Source organism: Gobio gobio (assembly GCF_949357685.1).
Source record: "Gobio gobio genome assembly, chromosome: 2".
NCBI lineage: Eukaryota > Metazoa > Chordata > Actinopteri > Cypriniformes > Gobionidae > Gobio > Gobio gobio.
The window spans coordinates 25,859,854-25,884,501 of NC_137098.1; the positions used below are offsets into that span (position 1 = coordinate 25,859,854).

The 24,648-nt window shown below is 37.0% G+C and overlaps 1 protein-coding gene across 10 annotated transcripts in view; it reads right to left on the reverse strand.

The window, feature by feature from the left end:
• Positions 1 to 24,648, reverse strand: part of LOC307122574 (protein phosphatase 3 catalytic subunit alpha) — a 387,852-nt gene that overhangs the window by 183,826 nt on the left and 179,378 nt on the right. For all 10 annotated transcript variants that reach the window (XR_013816062.1, XR_013816063.1, XM_079810631.1 and 7 more), the window contains one exon: positions 13,898 to 14,098. Coding sequence is in view for 7 of the 10 variants with exons in the window: in XM_079810631.1 (XP_079666757.1) it covers positions 13,898 to 14,098 (201 nt within the window). In the remaining 3 variants the exon portion in view is untranslated. The remainder of the gene's footprint in view (positions 1 to 13,897; positions 14,099 to 24,648) is intronic.

The following is a 24,648-nucleotide window of genomic DNA, read 5'->3' on the forward strand; positions in this document are numbered from 1 at the left end:
AAACGTTTTATAGAGATCGGACCATAGGTGGCGCTATAACTGTTAAAAACCTTTTAAAACCATGTTTCCTATGGTAAATTGCCTGTAAATTGACTTTTCCATCTATTATTTCAGTGTTTAAAATCTTGCTAAATAAAACTTAACGTCTTTTGATGCTTGTGTGCTTAAAGGCCTTAAAGGCTTGAACCCCGCTAAATGCTGCTTGCAGCTTTAATTATTATTATTATTATTATTATTCTGCCGTAAAACGCATCGTGCAGCCCAAACCGTAAGTGCTGGAGCTTTGAAACTTTGTCAGATGGTAGTACAAAAATCGAGGAGAGGTTATCAAATTATGAGCCAGATTGGCCTATAGGTGGCGCTATAGCAATCAATTGCGCGAAACTGCTCATAACTCCTAAACCGTATGTCGTAGACTCAAGTGTCTTATATCATTGGAAAGGTGAGTCCCTGACGAAAAAAACGTATATCTCCGATTTCATTTCCGTCATAATAGATTTTCCGCCATTTTGAATTTTGTCAAAAAACTACTTTTGCGAACTAGTCCCTGGATTTTTGCCCGATTGGAACCAAACCAGTGCAGAAATGTTCTCTGGAGTCTGAATATCAATAATTATCGAAAAAAAGTATAAATTTCACTTCAAGGTTGCAAAGGGGCGGAAAACGAATGTTGTGGGAGGAGCCTATTTTACTTAAATGGCTATAACTCAAGAACAAAATGAGATATCTTTACCAAACTTGGTACACATGTGTGTGGGCTAAGTCTTTGGTCACGATAAAAAAATCGCGACGATTGACCACTTGGTGGCGCTATAACACCAAAAAAATATGAAAATGGCTATAACCACCCGACCGCTAGTCCGATTGACTTGAAAATTGGTATGCCGTGTCTTGGTCCAAGCTAACATATATGTCTATGAGGACATTGGCGTATCTCAAAAAACATGGCTGCTATCGGCTAATGAAGTTTGAGCACCTCTAAGACAAGGTTAACGGAGGCCGATCGGAATGAAACTTGGTGGGCATCTTTGACTCATGGCCCTAGAGGTCTGTAAGAATTTTGAAAGAAATCAGCCACTAGTTGGCGCTAACGAGTTTTATGGCTCTTTAATCACGTGGTGTTGCACACATCAACCAAATATACACATCATATTATAGGTCTCCTCATGTTGAACAACTTTGCCTCTAGAAGCATTGCTGTCAATCAAACCGTTCATTAAATATTTGCAATTATGTTAAAAACCTACTTTTGCGAACTAGTCCCTGGTTTTTTGCCCGATCAGAACCAAACCAGTCTAGGACAATTCTTTGGACTCTCTAGATCAATAATTATCAAAAAAAAGTCCAACTTTTGCATTTAGATGGCTATAACAGTGTCATTTAGAAGAGGGATGTAGCAAAATACACTCAATAGCCTATAAATCTTAATGGAAAACTCAAAACGTCACTAAAATTGTTATGTATATGTGACATAACATGCTGAAGAAGTGTGCAAAGTTTCATGGAGATTGGACCATAGGTGGCGCTATAACTGTTAAAAAGCTTTGAAAACCATGTATTCCCTATGATGAATTGCCTGTATTGGCTGTAAATGGTATTTTCCATCTCTGTAATCAGGTGGGGTTAAAAACATCCACATAATATGCATATATTATGATAGATCTCCTCATGCTAAACAACTTTGCCTCAAGAACCAATACTGTCAATCAAATCGTTCATTAAATATTAACGATTATGTTAAAAACCTCTTTTTGCAAACTAGTAATAGATTTTTCGACCTGATCAGAACCAAACCAGTGCAGTACAATTCTCTGGACTCTTTAGAGCAATAATTATAAAAAAAAGTTAAACTTTTGCATCTGAATGGTTATAACAGGGTAATTTCAAGATGTGGCCTTGACCAAGTGTCTCCAAATGCCTATATCTATTCAATGAATGCTCAGATCTACTTAAAAACAAGTCAGTACATGTATCCTATGCCTCTTAACAAGCATGAAAAATTTCAGACAGATCGGACAATATTTGCCTCTATAACAGTTAAAAAGGTGAAAATTACAGAGTTCATATCAAAATAATGGTATATTAAGCCAATAAGTGGTCGTTTGCTGCCCCCCGCTGTTCATTTTATTGTACTACACACAAAATAATTGATCTCTAAGTCATATTTAACTGCTCATAACTCCTAAACCGTATGTCGTAGACTCAAGTGTCTTGTATCATTAGAAAGGTGAGTCCATGATGAACAAAACTAATATGTTAAACGAATGTTGTGGGAGGAGCCTATTTTACTAAAATGGCTATAACTCAAGAACAAAATGAGATATCTTCACCAAACTTGGTACACATGTGTATGGGCTTAGTCTTGGTTATAATAAGCCAATAAGTGGTCGTTTGCTGCCCCCCGCTGTTCATTTTATTGTACTACACACAAAAATTTTTATCTATAAGTCATATTTAGACTTTAAAAAAATCACTATTTAAAAACGTACATCACATGTAGTCAAAATTAATCTATTAAGTATTACTACTGACAATTGTGTCACATTGAGAAATGTGAATCTTGAAGGAGACTTGCAGGAATTTTGTTATGTTTACTACAACATCATATAGTTATAATGTCTGTATCTACAACATAATTTGTGTGTAGTCCAATGTTTCTGAATACACTTTTAATAATCTGATTAATAGTTACAAAGATCTATGTGAAATGATTATAGACCATAGCATTAAAAAAAATGTGTGTGTGTGTGTGTGTGTGTGTGTGTGTGTGTGTGTGTGTGTGTGTGTGTGTGTGTGTGTGTGTGTGTGTAAGCATGCATAATGGAACAACTGGTTTGAAGCCTGTTTCAGAGCCTATTTTACTAAAAGGGCTATAACTCAAGAACGAAATGAGATATCTTCACCAAACTTTGTACACATGTGCATGGGCTCAGTCTTTGGTCACAGTAAAAATAATTGTGAGGATTGAACACTTGGTGGCGCTATAACATGAAGGAAACATGAAAAGGGCTATAACCACCCGACTGCTAGTCCGATTGACTTGAAAGTTGGTATGCAGTGTCTTGGTCCAAGGTACCATGCATGTCTATGAGGAATATGGTGTAACTCAAAAAACATGGCCGCTATTGGCCAATGAAATTTGAGAACCTATTAGACAAGGTTAACGGAGGCCGATCGGAACAAAACTTGATGGGCATGTTTGACTCATGGCCCTAGAGGTCTATAAGAATTTAAAGAAATTGGCCACTAGCAGGCGCTAACGAGTTTTATGGCTCTGTAATCACGTCATGTTTCACATATTCCCACAATATTGATATCATTTGATAGATCTCCTCATACTGAACAACTTTGCCTCTAGAATCATTGCTGTCAATCAAATCGTTCATTAAATATTCACCACTATGTTAAAAACCTAATTTTGCAAACTAGTCCCTGTTTTTTTGCCCGATTGGAACCAAACCAGTCTAGGACAATTCTCTGGACTCTCTCGATCAATAATTATCAAAAGAAAGTTGAACTTTTGCATTTGGATGGCTATAACAGGGTCATTTAGAAAAGAGACGTGGCAAAATACACTCAAAAGCCTATAAATTCTAAGGGACAACTCAAAACTTCACGAAAATTGGTGGGCATGTGTGACATTAGATCCTTAACAAGCATGCAAAGCTTTACAGAGATCGGACCATAGGTGGCGCTATAACTGTTAAAAACCATATGTTTCCTATGGTAAATTGCCTGTAATTTAAGTTTTCCATCTATTATTTCAGTGTTTAAAATCTTGCTAAATAAAACTTAATGTATTTTGATGCTTGTGTGCTTAAAGGCCTTAAAGGCTTGAACCCCGCTAAATGCTGCTTGCAGCTTTAATTATTATTAGGGGTTCAAGCACGAAGTGCTGAAACCCTATTGTAATTGTATTGATTTTTATTATTATTATTATTATTATTATTATTCTCCGCTAAAACGCATCGTGCAGCCCAAACCGTAAGGGCTGGAGCGTTGAAACTTTGTCAGATGGTAGTACAAAAATCGAGGAGAGGTTATCAAATTATGAGCCAGATTGGCCAATAGGTGGCGCTATAGCAATCAATTGCGCGAAACTGCTCATAACTCCTAAACCGTATGTCGTAGACTCAAGTGTCTTATATCATTGGAAAGGTGAGTCCATGACAAACAAAACGTATATCTCCGATTTCATTTCCGCCATGATGGATTTTCCGCCATTTTGAATTTTGTCAAAAAACTACTTTTGCGAACTAGTCCCTGGATTTTAGACCGATCGGAACCAAACCAGTGCAGAAATGTTCTCTGGAGTCTGAATATCAATAATTATCGAAAAAAAGTTGAAATTTCGATTCACGGTTGCTAAGGGGCGGAAAACGAATGTTGTGGGAGGAGCCTATTTTACTAAAATGGTTATAACTCAAGAACAAAATGAGATATATTTACCAAACTTGGTACACATATGTATGGGCTGAGTCTTTGGTCACGATAAAAAAATCCCGACGATTGAACACTTGGTGGCGCTATAACATGAAAAAAACATGAAATTGGCTATAACCACCCGACCCCTAGTCCGATTGACTTGAAAATTGGTATGCAGTGTCTTGGTCCAAGGTACCATGTATGTCTATGAGGACATTGGCGTATGTCAAAAAACATGGCCGCCACAGCCAATTAAATTTGAGCACCTATTAGACAAGGTTAACGGAGGCCGATTGGAACGAAACTCTGTGGGCATGTTTAACTCATGGCCCTAGAGGTCTGTAAGAAGTTTGAAAGAAATCGGCCACTAGTTGGCGCCAACGAGTTTTACGGCTCTGTAATCACGTGGTGTTGCACACATCCATGAAATATGCATATCATTTGATAGAACTCCTCATACCAAACAACTTTGCCTCTAGAACTATTGCTGTCAATTAATATGTTCATTAAATATTTGCGTTTATGTTCAAAACCTACTTTTGCGAACTAGTCCCTGGATTTTTGCCCGATTGGAACCAAACTAGTCTAGGATAATTCTCTGGACTCTCTAGATCAATAATTATCAAAAAAAAGTTTAACTTTTGCATTTAAATGGCTATAACAGGGTAATTTAGAAAAGCGGCATGGCAAAATACACTCAAAAGCCTATAAATTCTAAGGGAAAACTCAAAACTTCACGAAAATTGTTATGCATATGTGAGATCACATCTTTAACAAGCATGCAAAGTTTTATGGAAATCAGACCATGAGTGGCGCTATAACTGTTTAAAACCTTTTAAAACCACGTATTTCCTATTGGAAATTGCCTGTATTGACTGTAAATGGTATTTTCCATCTATTATTTCAGTGTTTAAAATCTTGCTAAATAAAACTTAATGTCTTTTGATGCTTGTGTGCTTAAAGGCCTTAAAGGCTTGAACCCCGCTAAATGCTGCTTGCAGCTTTAATTATTATTATTATTATTCTCCGCTAAAACGCATCGTGCAGCCCAAACCGTAGAAGCTGGAGCTTTGAAACTTTGTCAGATGGTAGTACAAAAATCGAGGAGAGGTTATCAAATTATGAGCCAGATTGGCCTATAGGTGGCGCTATAGCAATCAATTGCGCAAAACTGCTCATAACTCCTAAACCGTATGTCGTAGACTCAAGTGTCTTATATCATTGGAAAGCTGAATACCTGACGTAAAAAATGTATATCTCCGATTTCATTTCCGCCATTATAGATTTTCCGCCATTTTGAATTTTGTCAAAAAACTACTTTTGCGAACTAGTCCCTGGATTTTTGGCCGATCGGAACCAAACCAGTGCAGAAATGTTCTCTGGAGTATGAATATCAATAATTATTGAAAAAAAGTTGAAATTTCTTTTCACGATCGCTAAGGGGCGGAAAACTAACGTTGTGGGAGGAGCCTATTTTACTAAAATGGCTATAACTCAAGAACAAAATGAGATATCTTTACCAAACTTTGTACACATGTGTATGGACTGAGTCTTGGGTCACGATAAAAGAATCGCGACGATTGAACACTTGGTGGCGCTATAACACGAAAAAAACATGAAAATGGCTATAACCACCCGACCGCTAGTCCGATTGACTTGAAAATTGGTATGCAGTGTCTTGGTCCAAGGTACCATATATGTCTATGAGGACATTGGCGTATCTCAAAAAACATGGCTGCTATTGGCCAATGAAGTTTGAGCACCTCTAAGACAAGGTTAACGGAGGCTGATCGGAATGAAACTCGGTGGGCATGTTTGACTCATGGACTTAGAGGTCTGTAAGAATTTTGAAAGAAATCGGCCACTAGTTGGCGCTAACGAGTTTTTTGGCTCTGTAATCACGTGGTGTTGCACACATCAAAAAAATATACACATCATATGATAGGGCTCCTCATACTGAACAACTTTTCCTCTAAAAGCATTGCTGTCAATCAAATCGTTCATTAAATATTTGCGATTATGTTTAAAACCTACTTTTGCGAACTAGTCTCTGGATTTTTGCCTGATCGGAAACAAACCAGTCTAGGAAAATTCTCTGGACTCTCTAGATCAATAATTATCAAAAAAAAGTTGAACATTTGCATTTGGATGGCTATAACAGGGTCATTTAGAAGAGGGGCGTAGCAAAATACACTCAAAAGCCTATAAATCCTAAAGGAAAACTCAAAACTTCACGAAACTTGTTATGTATATGTGACATAACATGCTGAAGAAGCATGCAGAGTTTCATGGAGATCGGACCATAGGTGGCGCTATAACTGTTAAAAAGCTTTGAAAACCATGTATTCCCTATGGTGAATTGCCTGTATTGGCTGTAAATGGTATTTTCCATCTCTGTAATCAGGTGGGGTAAAAAACATCCACATAATATGCAGAAATCATGATAGATCTCCTCATACTGAACAACTTTGCCTCAAGAACCAATACTGTCAATCAAATTGTTATTTATTTATTCACAATTATGTTAAAAACTTATTACCTAAAATTGCCACCAGATGGCAGCAGAAGACCACTCATTGGTTCATTCTGCTTACTAAGCATATTTAAACTTTATAAAATCATTATAATAAATGTTGCAAATGACATTTTGTCAATGTTTATCAATTAATTTGTTCATTTGATTAATGTTTTTACAATAATTATTAAATTACAATTAAAATAATGCCTGAAAATATGTTTTAAAGGGGAAAACCTGGAATAAGCTATTTGTTACCCATCATTTATTTCAAATATCTATATCTCCAACAAAATGTAAATGTGAGTTAAGCACGTTTGAAGACATTAACTTGGAAAATGTGCCCATTAAATGAAAAACAGACATTTAAAATGAAAATGAGCCAATGAGTGGTTCTCTGCTGCCACCTGCTGGGCTTAAATGGTCATTTTGTCATACTATTTACTTATCATGTTTTATAATTCCTATTTAGACATTATAAAGTCACTATTACAATATTTACAATTACATTTTGTCAAATTAATTTATTTCAAATATATTATGGCGTATTACCTAAAATTACCACCAGATGGCAGCAGAAGACCACTCATTGGCTTATCCTCTAAACTAATATTGTTCAATCATATTTAAACTGTGATCGTGCAGACCAAAGCGTAAATGCTAGAGACTTGAAACTTTATCAGATGGTAGTACAAAAATCGAGGCTAATGTTGTCAGAGTATGAACCCGATTGGCCAATAGGTGGCGCTACAGCAATCAAAAGCGCAAAATGGCTCATAACTCCTAAACCGTATGTCGTAGACTCAAGTGTCTTATATCATTGGAAAGGTGAGTCCATGACGAACAAAACGTATATCTCCGATTTCATTTGCGCCATAATAGATTTTCCGCCATTTTGAATTTTGTCAAAAAACTACTTTTGCGAACTAGTCCTAGGTTTTTTGATTGATCGGTACCAAACCAGTGCAGACATGTTCTCTGGAGTCTGAATATCAATAATTATTGAAAAAAAGTTGAAATTTCTATTCACGGTCGCTAAGGGGCGGAAAACGATTGTTGTGGGAGGAGCCTATTTTACTAAAATGGCTATAACTCAAGAACAAAATGAGATATCTTCACCAAACTTGGTACACATGTGTAGGGCCTCAATTTGTGGTCATGATAAAACAAATCGCGATGATTGAACACTTGGTGGCGCTATAACACGAAAAAAACATGAAAATGGCTATAACCACCCGACCGCTAGTCCGATTGACTTGAAAATTGGTATGCAGTGTCTTGGTCCAAGGTCCCATCTATGTCTATGAGGACATTGGCGTATCTTAAAAAACATGGCCGCCACAGCCAATTAAATATGAGCACCTATTAGACAAGGTTAACGGAGGCCGATCAGAACGAAACTCAATTGGTATGTTTGACTCATGGCCCTAGAGGTCTATAAGAATTTTGAAAGAAATTAGCCACTAGTTGGCGCTAACGAGTTGTATGGCTCTGTAATCACGTGATGTTGCACACATCCACAAAATATGCATATCATTTGATAGATCTCCTCATATTGAACAACTTTGCCTCTAGAACCATTGCTGTCAATCAAATTGTTCATTAAATATTTGTGATTATGTTAAAAACCTACTTTTGCAAACTAGTTCCTGGTTTTTTGCCCGATCGGACCCAAACCAGTCTAGGACAATTCTCTGGACTCTCTAGATCATTAATTATAAAAAAAAGTTGAACTTTTGCATTTGAATGGCTATAGCAGGGTGATTTAGAAGAGGGACATAGCAAAACACACTCAATAGCCTATAAATCTTAAAGGAAAACTCAAAACTTCAGGAAAATTGGTGGGCATGTGTGACATTAGATCCTTAACAAGCATACAAAGCTTTATAGAGATCGGACCATAGGTGGCGCTATAACTGTTAAAAACCATATGTTTCCTATGGTAAATTGCCTATATTGTCTGTAATTTGAGTTTTCCATCTATTATTTCAGTGTTTAAAATCTTGCTAAATAAAACTTAATGTATTTTGATGCTTGTGTGCTTAAAGGCCTTAAAGGCTTGAACCCCGCTAAATGCTGCTTGCAGCTTTAATTTGTATTATTATTTATAAAAATAAAAAGTACACCAATAAATGCTCTCATAATTTACTAATCGTTTCGCCTCCGATCAGCTGTTACCAGCGCGTGCATGAGTAAAGAAGCTTCAAGCTTTCATATAGCTTTCTCTCGCACGTTTAATCTGAAACATACGTGAGAACTGCTGGTCGGAAGCGATAGTCTACAGTTTAATTTTTTTTAAATATTGTTATTTTTCTTACAAACACTTATCGTTTCACTTCAGAAGACATTGATTCATCCATTGGGGTCGTATGGATTACTGTAGTTATTGCTGTATGTGCTGTTTGATGCTTGAACTTTTAGGAACCCAAATGAGTTTTCCTTAGCAGAGATTATTTATTTTTCTGTGTTCATATGAAGAAATAAAGTTGTATGTACATCTCGGATGGCATGAGGGTGAAAGACGAGTAAACGGTAAGAACATTTCTGCGTGAACTGTATTTTCCGTGTAGCTGATACATAATACAGAATAGCTAGAGACATCCTTCTTAAGATTCATCTGTGGCAAGGACGAAAAAGTAGAGGAACTAGACGAGGATAGATCCAAGCAAGAGAAACGAATAAATGTTGTAAATCTGTTTTAAAAAACTTGTTTTTTAAATAAAGGTTTCCGAGTGATATCAGATTGTGTACGTGTTTTTATTGTACTTACCCTGTAACTACATGAAACAAGAGGGGAACAAGAACCACTTTAATTTACAGCCCGCAGATTCATACTGTAACTACACGAAACAAGAGGGGAATAAACACCACTTTAATTTACAACCCGCAGATTCATACTTACCCTGTAACTACATGGATAATTACCCCTTAATTAAAAAATACTTACAGTATAAATGTGTTAATTTTCCTGATAGTTACCCCTTTATTCCCCCAATATTACATATTGTTCCCTTATAGCTACACATACTTACTTTATAGTTACACTATAATTACCGAAAATTATGCTGTAAATTCTCTTTACTTAGGCAGTACTTTCCGGGCCGTAATCTAAAGCGTTACCACAAATTCATAACATCTACACAACAGTTACTTTAGGGCTAAGTATCACTGTCTATTTCATGATACAATACGTAGGTATGTTGACATATATGTCATGATTTAGAACAATATTAATACTAGTGTTGTCAAAATTAGTGCAGTAACACGTGATTCATTTTTTCAGTTTAACATTAAAATATTTAGCGCAATTAACGCAGCATCCATTTTTTCTGTCATCCTTGGGCTAGTGTTACATTATATGTTCACGCTCTTATTCATGCCAATGCTTTTAAACCACTGTAAACCTTTTAAAGCACGACAAATCAAAAAAGAATGCACGCCAGAATCGAGTTCTATTTCGCGCTTGAACGAACAATAACACACACAATTATGCCAAAATGCCCGTTTTGTCGAGTATTCTCATAAGACCAGTCTTAAATGAGTCAAATAACGTCCTAAATGCCTAAACTTAAAGAGTTGTGAGAAAACGAGTGGCATGCATGTGACTAGGGTTGGGAATCGTGAGAAATTTTCCGGTTCCGGTTCCGGTTCCGGTTCCGCCTAACGATTCCGGTTCCGATTCCGGTTCCATTAAAATTATTAAACAAATAGTGGTAAAGGAAAAAGGCACAATACGCAACTCAAACAATCCATTTTGTGTTTATTACTTGCTCTAAAATTTATTTACAGGTTGGAAATGTCAAAAAAGTCCTGTACTGTACATATATTACAGTATTAATTAAGCCATTCTTGCAACACATTTTTTTTCAAATGAACACCTCTGAAATTGTCTTATTACATTTTATCTCTCTGTCTCTGAATAAAACCAAGTTATAAATTATATTTATTAGTTATATTTATTAATTAGTTATATATTAATTTAATAGTAATTCAGTTATTCAGTGAACTTGTAAATAATAAATTGCAATTCAGCATTACAAAGGTAGCCTAATTGTGCCTAAACGCTTACCTAAACCATGGTGACTCAACGGTTGACAAATATATATATATATATATATATATATATATATATATATATATATATATATATATATATATATATATATATATATATATATATATATATATATATAGGCCTTTCACTATAAATCTGGTATAAGCCCTGTGGCACTCTGTGCTGTAGCAAATGTTTTGTCAAATTGCTAGTGCAGGCTCCTTTGCATGTTATTAACTTTTCACGTGTTACATTTTGCTTCATTATCATTCATTCTTTGGAAATGAATCCATACTTGTGACTTTCTCTTCGCTATGCTGGTGGTCAACGAGAAAATATCTGACGCAAAACCGTAAATGTGTAGCGCGAGGGCTTTAAGTGCTGAACTGCGTTGCCCTCCTGGAAGCGGCAGGCAACGTAATTAATATTCATGATGAGGTGAGCCAGGGTTGCCAGGTTTTCACAACAAAACCCGCACAATTGCACAATCGTTTCAACCCGCGGACATGAAACACAGCCCGCGGCAACAGTGGAAAACGGGAAAGCGGGAAAATCACGGAGTTGGCAACACTGGCTGTCACTCGCTATGAAAGGATACGCTTCCAGCGCTTCGCACACACATTGCACCAGAACCGTTTTCGGAACCGAAACTTAGGAATTTCGCGCGGTTCTGGTATTTTTCAAAAATCAGTTTCGGTTCTGCATAAGAACCGGTTCTCGGTTCCCAACCCTACATGTGACAGCGTGTCAGATCCGCATAATGTTCGGCAGTGGCATATCTTAAAGTCACAGCAGCCTAAAAAACCAGTTGCTGTATATTTCCTTAGAAATATAGACAGTTAGACAGGTAAGAAGACTGATATACTTTATTATATTATATTATACTTTATATATATATTGTCATTTAACTGAACTTTGGATTGGTGGTGGTGCTGAAGATATTGTTGGTGTTTCTGTAAAAAAAAAATAGATAATAGTTATTATATTATATTATTAAAAGATAATAATAATAATACTAATAACAATATACAACGCACTAAGGATTGATGAGCTGCTGGGTTCATGAATATTAATCAAGTTGACAACAAAAAACAAAATTCCAAATGAACTTATTTTGACAGGAAAATACAACAAAGAATATTGTTAACATGTAGCGCGTCAATTTTGCGTGGTATATAAGACTCTTGTGTGCGTGTGTGTGTGTGTGTGTGTGTGTGTGTGTGTGAGAAACGTGCTCTGCAAAGCGATGGAGTTCTTCACACTAGAGTTTACGGTACGTCAGATCGCTTGACGAGAGCGAAACTCTCAAGCGCTCATTCAGAGTGTTCAGCGAGTAAAAATATATTTATACTAAACTTATTCTTAGCATCTAACACACACTGGCGAGTAAAATCTGAGAATTGATTAGCTAATGGCTAATGATAGATATTATTTAATCGCCCAGAGTGACGATTTACTCGCATATGCGAGAGTTTTACTCGCATTGTAGAGGGTTGAAATATGACATTTATTATAATGGGTTTATGTAAAAAAAAAAAAAAGTTTACATACATTAAAAGTTTTGGACCCACTTTATATTAGGTGGCCTTAACTGCTATGTACTAACATTTTAATTAATTATTTGATACAATGCACAATTGTGTACATACATGTTTTTACATTGTACTTACATTTTTAAAAATACCTGCATGTAATTACATCTGTAATTAATTTCTGTAGTTACATTTGTAATTACACTGTTGACACTTCCCTTACACCTAACCCTACCCTTAAACTTACCCATACCGCCACACCTGTCCCTAACTTTACCCGTATCCCACCTCAATATCAGCAAAAGTGTTTTGCAATACAATATGAACACAATAAGTACATTGTACTTATTTTTTGATGTAAGTACATAGTAGTTAAGGCCACCTAAAATAAAGTGGGGCCAACGTTTTAATAAATGTTGACATTTATAAAGTTTTCAATTATACTGTAATGTTGAATGTCTTCTATCATTAATATTTCAAGAAATCAATTTCATAGAGACATCAGTAGCAGTATTAGTACCAGTGATACTGGTCTTCATTAATAAAAAGAAGCCATTACAACAAATATATTAAAAATACTGTCCTTAAGTTGTTTCTACATTAAAGTATAGTTCACCCAAAAATGGAAATTCTGTCATCATTTACTCACCCTCAAGTTGTTCCGAACCGGTATGAGTTTCTTTGTTCTGCTGAACACAAAAGATGATATTTTGAAGAATGTTTGAAACCAAGCAGATAGAGCAATCATTGACTACCATAGTAGGGGAAAAAAATACTATGGTAGTCTATGGTTGCTCTATCTGCTTTGTTACAATCATTCTTCCAAATATCTTCTTTTGTGTTCAGCAGAAAAAAGAAACTCATACAGGTTTGGAACAACTTGAGGGTGAGTAAATGATGACAGAATTTTCATTTTTGGGTGAACTATCCCCTTAATTTGGAGAGTAACAGTGAAATAATACAATATAAAAATATTTAAAATATATATTTAAAAAAATAATTAATTGACAGCACTAATAAATACACATGTGAACAAATAAAAAATAATTGCAGAAATCTAAAGCAGATGTCACCTGAGCAGAGGTATATTTAGACAGGAATCTAACTGCATCTCTATGATGTGCTGTTGTCATGACATTTAGTGCGCATTTTCTGTATTTAAAATTGTCATACTGTGTACTATCTACTGTACTACAACATATATATATATATATATATATATATATATACTATATTTATATAAATATATATGTAGGAATTTTTTTTTCTCCAAAAATCCTTTAAATTTAAACATTTTCAATAAAACTCAAATGAGTTGAAATGGATCTCTTCTAGAGTCTTCACTGATGTCACAGAAGGAGAATCACTCACCTGTCACTGGGGCCTCTATGTCCAGGAGGTTCTTCTCAGAACGGAGAATTGCAGCTCCATCACCAATTAATCGCAGTGCCACACTCTCCTCCACGCGCCCCTCTTTGGTGAGGTGGGCCTTCAGGACATCTACTTTGGGTTTGCACTCACTGTCAAACACCTCCTTCACAGTCAGTCGGTGGCTTGGGGGAAACGGGACAGCTGGAAGGAAAAGAGATAGAAAGCACATTCATTTCATTACTGATATGCTTAAAAGGTAAGGGTGGTCAGAAAATTGCATATTTTAGTTAAATACAATGTAATTCAGTATCTGTTTAAGGTTTTCTTGTTACTCAGACTTCTTGTGGTCTCACAAGTCAAGGATCTCTTCCAATCATGTATTTAACTGTTATGAAAGAGTGGTGTGGATTTAAATTGCACATTTTTATAATAATACAATTACGTTTCTACTCCAATTTGTTGATGAAATATAAACATTTAAATGGTGGCTGTCATAACTTGTTTTCATAACAGATTTACTCAAATATGTAATAAATGAGACATCACTAACATGTTAAAATGGTCATGACTTTTTTTCTTGAAATTAATTTAGGGATGTACATTTACAGAAATTCCCATGATCGATCGTCATTTAAATTAACGATCAATTAATTAATTGATTAATCGTTAACCTAAATACTGCAATATGCGTCTACAGCAGTGGCTTATAGCCACAAACATGACAGGGCGGGCAAATGCTGCTCAAAACGCCATGTTCCTCACCAAATGAATGAGAAGGGTTTTTAATTTATATAAAGGGCTAGTAGGATTGTAAAATGAGTCAATGTAATTGATCATTTAATTAAATTAACAATACAAAATGTCACCAACGCTGCCTCAGATCTGTTATTCAGAATGTGTCAGATCTGTTATTCAGAATGAAGCGCTCTTCCTGGAAAAACGCGCTGAAAACGGCAAACTAAACCCAATTAATTCACGATTTATTAAAAAAGTGTTGGTAACACTTTACTTGAAGGGGTGTGCATAAGACTGACATGACACCGTCATAATCATGTCATAACACATGTCATGAATATGAAGGAATTTTTATGCATGTTCATGACAAGTGTCATTAAGTGTCATTCGCTCAATTATGCCATTTTTAATACAAAGATGGCATTATTTGAGATGTCTTAGTTATGACAACTTGACATAAACAAATACATCATAACCTGTTAAAGTGTCTTTGTCATGACAACTTGACATTACCAAGACAACATGAACTGTCATAAACATGACATAGCAGATTAATTATCAAACTTAAGTAATAAAATATTAAATATTTTCCAAACTAAGTGTCATGAATATTTTTCTTGACCTAAACTACAGTGGTACAAGTTGAATTTGTCCTTAAAATGTCATTAAGTGTCAATACTCTGTCAAATTATTTTATAACAGTGAAAACTCACCTCAAAATGATATGGTGGCTCCACTGGTTAGGTGTACACCATTATGATGGTGTCTTAGCTAGACTTATCCATGATGTAAAAAAGCATTTCAAGAAAATATAAATGTGTGGGATGCTGTAATTAACTCTTTAGGAAACTTTTTTTTAAAAACATGAACTGAAAAACTGAGTATTAACACTTAATGACATTTTAATGACAAATTCAACTTGTACCACTGAAAAAAAGATTTATGACAGGTTATGTTGTCTTGGTATTGTCAAGTTGTCATGACAAAGACACTGACAGGTTTTGAAGTATTGGTTTATGTCAAGTTGTCATAACAAAGACATCTCAAATAATGTCATCTTTGCATTAAAAATGACATAATTGAGCGAATGACACTTAATGACAGATGTCATAAACATGCATACAAACTCCTTCATATTCATGACATGTACCATGTCATGATTATGAAGGTGTCATGTCAGTCTTATGCACACCCCTTCAAGTAAAGTGTTACCAAAGTGTTTTCATTAATTGTAATATTTTGTAATATGACAGTCCCAGTCAGAGTTACAACGGTAAACTGAAGCTCTTTGCACGTTATTTATCGTTACTGATAAACGGAATCAATTTTCTCCAAATTCTCTGGGCGGGCAAAGCAGAGGAAGGGGAGGTAACCATTCCCTGTATGACGGCATATAGGGAAGATTCCAGATCGGCTCATCTGAGCTCTCATTTTCTCAAAGGCAGAGCAGGACACCCAGGTTTTCTCGGTTTACACCAATCAAAATTTCTAGCCACTTGGGGACCATATACAGGCATAGGGGAACTCATATTAATGTTAAAAAACCTCATAAAATGAAAATTTCATGCCATGGGACCTTTAACATCCCTAATTGGAATGGTTATTTTTATTGGCATCTCAGATCGTGTGAGAGGAATATGTTTGTTCAGAGAATTTGACTGTAGATTGTTTTGTAAATGATGCACAGTGTAATGGAGAATTTGCAAAGAAACATTTGTTGAAAGATGAAGCAGCCAACTGATCTCACAACAGCTACAATAAGATCTAAGGCACTCCATGATGCTGCTTGAACTAAGGCAGCTACAGTGATCTGTTATGACACATTAAAGAGGATCAAATTGGCATTTATTGTTTGAATTTCAAGATAAAATTTAAAGAATTTGAAAGCCGACACTGTTTCATATAAAAGTTACAAAACTTTTTGTGATTACTGGAAAGCAGGAGCACTAAAAATAATGTTTAGCAAAGTTAATATAAAACAGCAAAGACTAAAAGATCGAATTTGGAAGTTGAGAATCAACATCGTTTAATCAAAATGAAGATTGATTAAAATATATTACCCAAATTATCACCCAGCCCTAATATGTAGATGGGACATATTTCTATACAGCTTGATTATTATCTAATAAAAATAACAAAATGTGCATTAGGTGAGGATAAAATTACAGATATTGTCAATGCACCAGATTTAGATTCAGATTTAGAAGGACCTGTTGTCAGTTTTATATTTCATACTGAAATCCTTTAAAAGATGTACGATTGTTTGTTTAGCAAAAATTATACAATGGCTGACATCCATAAAATTCCACCCACATATGTGACCCTGGACCACACAATTGTTTGAAATTCATCATATGTCAGCTGAATAAAATAAGATTTCCATTGATGTATGGTTTGTTAGGATAGGACAATCAGTCCCGCCGCTGACCGTTTTGATACCCTAAGCGCGATCACTTTATGATGCCTGCGGTGGCAACGTTCGCCAATTTTGTAGAGCTGAGCTGAGCTGAGCTTGGGTCAGAGAGAGCCCTTTCTTGTGGTGCCCCCCTGAGCAGTTGGTGCCATCCGCGCAGCGCGTAATGCGCATAGTGGGACCGGCGGCACTGAGGACAATATTTGGTCGAGATACAACTATTTGAAAATCTGGATTCTGAGGGTGCAAAAAAATATAAATATTGAGGAAATCGCCTTTAAAGTTGTCCAAATGAAAGCTGCAGTTGGTACTTTTTGTAAAAATATATTTTTTACATATTTGTTAAACCTGTCATTATGTCCTGACAGTAGAATATGAGACAGATAATCTGTGAAAAAATCAAGCTCCTCTGGCTCCTCCCAATGGTCCTATTGCCATTTGCAGAAATACACCGCTCCCGGTAAGAAACAACCAATCAGAGCATCGGAGGAGTGTCTTAGCAGTGTCAATCAAGCTCGTGTGCGCGCTGATCATACCCCTCTCATGCACAGCGCGAGCGCATACAGGCGTTCAAATTCAAGATTACCAGTGTGCCGCAGCTTTGCTTATGGCAGACAAACAATCCAAACTGATACCTCGAGTGGCACTTGCTCATAAAATAAAGACGGGTAAACGGAAAGAGACAGATGACGATGATAAAAAAGACAAAAAAAAGAATTAGATCGAGCCCGAAATAAAACGAGGTAAATATCGGAGCGGCTTTTCCGAGGTGGAGGGAGCTAGGCTACGTGTCCTGAAAGGACTAAAAACCGATGCAGAGTTAGCCAAATTTTTCTTGACAAGTAAGTACACCATGGATTCCTCTTCTCTCCGCCCGTTGACTACTCGAAGTCGCTGTGGGTGTGAATTCCTCGTCGGAGCCCATTGACTCAGTGTCAAAACTCTAGCCGCATAACATACAGATAAAATGTCACGCACTGTGCAAAGCAACTATTGAAACCTACTAATTCATTGGCTTGTCATGTTGCTGAAATAATGTACTAGCAAACCTTATTTAGCATTACATATTGATAGAATAATTACTTGCATACTGTAACGTTAGTTACCGTTATATTATCTTACTAGCTATTTATTACTTATAGAAATAGTGCAACGTCATATAGTTACATTACATGTATTGCAAAATACGTAATGTTTTGAGGGCCAAGTTTGTAGTCAAAGTATGGGCAGGCCATAGTCAATGTAAATCATATTGTTGATGTTTCGTCCGTACCAGGGAATGTGCCATAACTGTTTATCCGCCGTCATCGGTGGCCCTGCTTGCTAACTAGCGTTCACGGCAGGCTCCGTTGTGATGGGGGAGGAGCTGTGGAGGGAGGGCTGTAGCGCAGCAGAGAGCATGGGGGAGTGACCTGTGAGTTGTGCTTGTTAAAATTTTCAGGCTAAGTCAACGTTTTCTAAAAACTCCCTACTGCAGCTTGAAGTCCTTAGCAATGCATTTTACTACTAATAATAATAATACATTTTTGATATATTTACGGTAGGACATTTACTAAATATCTTCATGGAACATGACCTTTACTTTATATCCTAATGATTTTTGGCATAAAAGAAATATTGATAATTTTGACCCATACAATGTATTGTTGGCTTCTGCCACAAATATACCTGTGCGACTTATGACTGGTTTTGTGGTCCAGGGACACATATTAATTGTGTATTTTTGTATTTTTTGTATTTGTATTTTTTTTTTTTTTAAATCTGACACAAAACATATGTTCAATACTATACAAACAAAGCATATGCAGCTGACAGTAGTGACTCCTATACAATAACGCACACAAACCTAAACACAAGCAGCACGAAGACTGGAAGTGACAAATGAGCATTTTTAACCCAAGCTAATTAGGGCTTTGAAATGGGAGATTCGGCAAAGCTAACGCTGTGTGGTTTGGAAGCAGTAACTATATTAATGACAGAGAGAAGAACACAAACAAAACCCCCCTCATTGGCGTGACAACTGACTCAATACAACCAAAGGATCAATCATGGAAAATTAATGACATAAAATGTTTTTAGTGAACATATATGCAAATGTTACATTTAAGATGGGTGATTATTTAAGATAATCTTTTTAAGCTGTATTGGTATTGTACATGGTCTGTATTAACTCTCAGTGTCCTGATTTCCTTCTCTCCAATTATCCTCAACTTATTCATAACAAATGGGTAGAAAATACTTTGGTAAATAGCAAAGTATTAGGGATTCACAACAGTTTCAGCTGTGCTGAAGCAATGGTAGGTAAATAAGACAACATTTTCAGACAAAAAAAAACAAAAAGCTATTTATCATTATTCAGTATTTTGTTGGGATTTAATTTCAGATCAGATCTAGATACAGGTACAAGAAGAATGCAATTTACCATTGTAACATCTAGAAGCCTATTTGGTTTATCATCACATTTTTACACAAATTGAGCAAAAGAGTTTATTTGAATTTGTCTTATTTGCTCCACACTCCAGAGGTACAGTACCTCTGGACTGGCAGACCGGGGTGGTGGTCCCTCTTTTCAAGAAGGGGGACCGGAGAGTGTGTTCCAACTATAGGGGGATCACACTTCTCAGCCTCCCCGGGAAAGTCTATGCCAGGGTACTGGAGAGGAGAATTTGGCCGATAGTGGAACCTCGGATTCAGGAGGAACAGTGTGGTTTTCGTCCCGGTCGTGGAACACTGGACCAGCTCTATACCCTTTCCAGGGTGCTGGGGGGTTCATGGGAGTTTGCCCAACCAGTCCACATGTGTTTTGTGGATTTGGAGAAGGCATTCGACTGTGTTCCTCATGGCATCCTGTGGAGGGTGCTCTGGGAGTATGGGGTCGGCAGCCCCCTGCTTAGGGCTGTTCGGTCCCTGTACGACCAGAGCAGGAGCTTGGTCCGCATTGTCGGCAGTAAGTCAGACTTGTTCCCGGTGCATGTTGGACTCCGGCAGGGCTGCCCTTTGTCACCGGTTCTGTTCATAATTTTTATGGACAGAATTTCTAGGTGCAGCCAAGGGCCGGAGAGTGTCCGGTTTGGGGACCACGCGATTTCGTCACTGCTTTTTGCGGATGATGTTGTCGTGTTGGCCTCCTCGAGCCAGGACCTTCAGCGTGCACTGGGACGGTTTGCGGCCGAGTGTGAAGCGGCTTGGATGAGAATCAGCACCTCCAAGTCCGAGGCCATGGTTCTCAGTCAGAAAAGGGTGGCTTGCCCGCTTCAGGTGGGTGGAGAGTTCCTGCCTCAAGTGGAGGAGTTCAGGTATCTTGGGGTCTTGTTCACGAGTGAGGGAAGGATGGAACGGGAGATTGACAGACGGATCGGTGCAGCTTCTGCAGTAATGCGGTCAATGTACCGGTCTGTTGTGGTGAAGAAGGAACTGAGCTGCAAGGCAAAGCTCTCGATTTACCGGTCAATCTACGTTCCTACTCTCACCTATTGTCATGAGCTGTGGGTCATGACCGAAAGGACAAGATCCCGGATACAGGCGGCCGAAATTAGCTTTCTCCGTAGGGTGGCTGGGCGCTCCCTTAGAGAGAGTTAGGGTGAGGAGCTCAGTCACTCGGGAGGAACTCAGAGTAGAGCCGCTGCTCCTCCACATCGAGAGGAGCCAGCTGAGGTGGTTCGGGCATCTATTTCGGATGCCTCCTGGACGCCTTCCCAGGGAGGTGTTCCAGGCACGTCCCACCGGGAGGAGGCCCCGGGGAAGACCTAGGACACGCTGGAGGGACTATGTCTCCCGGCTGGCCTGGGAACGTCTCGGGGTTCCCCCGGAAGAGCTGGAGGAAGTGGCTAGGGAGAGGGAAGTCTGGGAGTCTCTGCTTAGACTGTTGCCCCCGCGACCCGGCCCCGGATAAGCGGAAGATGATGGATGGATGGATGGATGCTCCACACTCAAGACATGGGCACACTCAGTCATCTCCATTATATAATAGTGGTCAGCTGAATACATTAATGTGCTAAAAGGATTTTCTTCAGGTTCATGCTATTATAGTTGAGATCTGTGGGCTTGTGGAACACATCATCCTATTTTCAGTTTGAATGGATTGGATATAATATTTTCCAATTTATTGACTGAACATCTCAATAAACCTCTCAATCACTATAAGCTTGGGAAGAGAGCTAGGGTGGATGACCTTCAAACCTGTATTTGGTGTAATACCAAACGGGTAAAACGGGTCCATAATTAATTTTGGACCTTTGTGATCCAGATGCAAATATTATTGGCATTGATTCTAAACTTTGTCCTTTTATTAAAATATTTTTTATTTAATCTTTCCCAATGAGTCTCGTATCTGAGATTTGCTGACTTTACAGCAGCAAGAAATCTTCTGGATTTTATCCTGTTTAGGGATTCTGATGGCCATTTTTTTTCTTTAATCACAATCCAAACAAAGATGCTATATTTAGGTATGAGTTATTAGATTGTATAATTTCAAGATTTAAAGCAAAACAGAATGGTCTTTAACTTTAACTTTGTGAAATGATGCTACATAAAACATAACTGCAGAAAACAAAAACAGCAGACAGACTGAATGAAAATGCTAATTCACTCTCTAACAGTAGGTGGCGCTTATTGAACAGCAGCGTTAGCGTTCCTTTCATTACTGCTGTACACAAAGCAGAGATGCACTTATAAACACAACTTAAATAGCCATTATCCAGATGTAAGAGGAAAAGAAAATGCAATCGAAACTTTTCTGAATATACTCAGTTCCCTTTAGAGATACATTCATATAATCCCCCACCCCCAACTCAATATTTTTATTTTTCTTCCAATATTTCAAGCTTCACGAACAGTTAGCTGCCTGGTACATTTTCTTCTCTGCCATGGCATCTGTCCTCTCTTTGCGTCCGTATTCAACGTGCCCCATCTCTGGCCTGTGTTAATGTCATGTTTACAGATTTTGAAATATTTCCACACAAATGACATTTAGGGAAATGTTTGCAGCAAAGTTGAGTGCCATTGGTGTTCCTGAAACGACCATACAAAAATACAATCCTAGTCCAGTGGTAGTATTGAATGACTTTGACCCTTTATGCACCATTCCCATAACTTCCAATTTCCAAAATGCTGTAAGAGGATGTGTAAAAAGTAAGCACACTTTCCCAAGCAGGAATTTTGAAATAAAAGAGAAGAGAATAGGTTTTTCCTTCAGTAAAATAACATAGACTTTGTATGTTGAGAGCATTGCAGAAGTCAGGGCAATGTTACTCATATAAGAATCTTCCAACTGTTAGTTCCCATGGATGCCAGGAATTACCCAAGGCCCTAAAATTATATACCCATTCAAACAGTAACAATGAACAACTGCAATAAAAAGTATTTGACATTCATGCAGATTTTCTAAATCTCTGTTGCAAAACCCATTGCCTGCATGAAAATAATTATGGGAAGTTTCACATCATGAGGTAACCAAAAGCAGTTGTCCGAGAAGCACTGCACAATGAAATGTGTTCTGAGCAATGGGCTTTGAGCTTTTTTATTTAAATAGAACCACATCTAACAAAATTGAGTTGTTTCATTTAAGTTTTCCCCATTATAATCGATAGACACAACGGCTATAGGCTAAAATACATATCCAATGTCAAACCTGAGTGAATGTCATGGGTCAGTAGCATATGAAAAAATTACTGAAGCTGGTTTTTGTAATACCACTTCATGTCTTCAGTTGTTATGATTTTACAGCTTTATTAATCCAAAATGGTTTATGAACATCTACTATGTGGGCTATTCTGATATGATTCTGATCATGCTGTATAAAGTCATGAAGAACATACCTTGTTCCCTTGTGACAGACACAAACATGCTAATTGAATGCAAAGCTCAGACACAGGTTGTGGTATTTGGCACTGGGGCTTAAAGTGCTCTTCTGTTCCTCCCTGATTGCCTCTTAAAAGGAAATTATCTTGTATCACTGCAAACCAAAGCAGCAGCTCATTTATAAAATAATGCTAGCATTGTGGCCAGACCGGGTCTTAGACATTTCTCTTTATCACAGAGAGTATGTACTTTTGAGTGTCTGGGCATTTAAAAACAAATTAGATTGGGTGAAAACATACAAGATAATGCAATGTTGTTTTAGTACAGGTCAGAAAATCCATCAGAGAATACAAAATAACAAAGTTGAGGCATGAAACATTGTGCCATTTAGAGAACATTTTCAAGAAACTAGGGTGGATTGTAAAAACTAGCCAGATAACTAGAAAGATATACAGACCAAATGGGGGAAATAATCAACTCTGTTAAATTGTAATTTTTTCCCATGCTTGTGGAGTTGTCAGCCTCTCTCCCTTCTTTACTTCTTTACTTTATCTTCTTTACTTGCTAACCTGGCCATTAAAGGATTGTTAGGCTGCATAAATTAGGTCAACCAGAATGGGTAACACTTCCCATAACTTCCCTGGTGACGAAGTGACTCCGCAGGATATTGTGACACTCACATTTCAAATGAAATACACTAGTTTCAGAGTCGAAAATCACACAGCGTTCTACCAATGCGCTTACTGACCACCTTTTCATCAGAGCATGTGAGCGAAGCAGAGTGGCGTGGCGCTCCACGAGATATTCCGCTCTATGCCAGCGTGCTCCACAATTCACTCTAAAATGTGAATTGTTTTATTTAAAAGAAGCAATTTCAAGCTTTCTTTAGACGTATGTTTCATGTTTATTAAGCGCAGCGTTTTTATTTATTTTACACTGTAAAAAAAAATCAGGTCTTCAGTTGAAAATTTTCTAGTGACCGATCACATCAAAATTGTTTAGTTGGCCAAATTGAATTTCTTGAATTTTAATTGAATTAAATTGCATCAATTCACAGAAATTCAATTTGGCCAACTAAAAAATTTTGATTAGGGTTAGGGTTAGGGTTAGGGTCACTAGAAAGTTTTCAAATGGAGACCTGAATTTTTTTTACAGTGAACAAAAGCACAAAGATTTGTTGTTATTGGGAGTGTACACTAATAAAAGTGGACAAATAATAGTTTATAATTATGTCTCACATTTATCTGTATGGCCAAAAATGACGGAGTATTGCGAGTTATATCCGCTGTCTGACTTGTGAGGAAAAAACCCATCAGAACTCGTTCGTTGGCCAGAGGGTTAAAGAAAACGTATGTCTATTTAGTTTCATATTTATGTTTAAATAGTAGCCCATAATATACATTTTTTATAATATAATTTTTTATTATTATTTTTCATTATTTTAATGTTGATTTAGGCCCTACTTGATTATGAAAAGTGAACAGCATGAGTAAGATGCACAATATGTCGGGAGACATGTGTCAGACATGATTTTGACCAATATATTAAGTTTTTATTTGTAGAAAGCCTTTCTTTAAAGTGTTAAGAGTCTTAACAAAAAAGTTAAGTTTTGTTTTGTATAAATTGTATTTTAATTTTCATCAGTTTCATCAAACAATTGCCTGTATAGGCTATTTAATAAATAAGAAGGAAACCAAGAACGTTGGGAATGGATTGACGTGCGTAATGAAACCTCTTGTCTGTTTCCGTGGCCTTTGAGTAAAGCTGAAATGATAGGCTGAGTCTTTCCGTTTTTAATAAATTT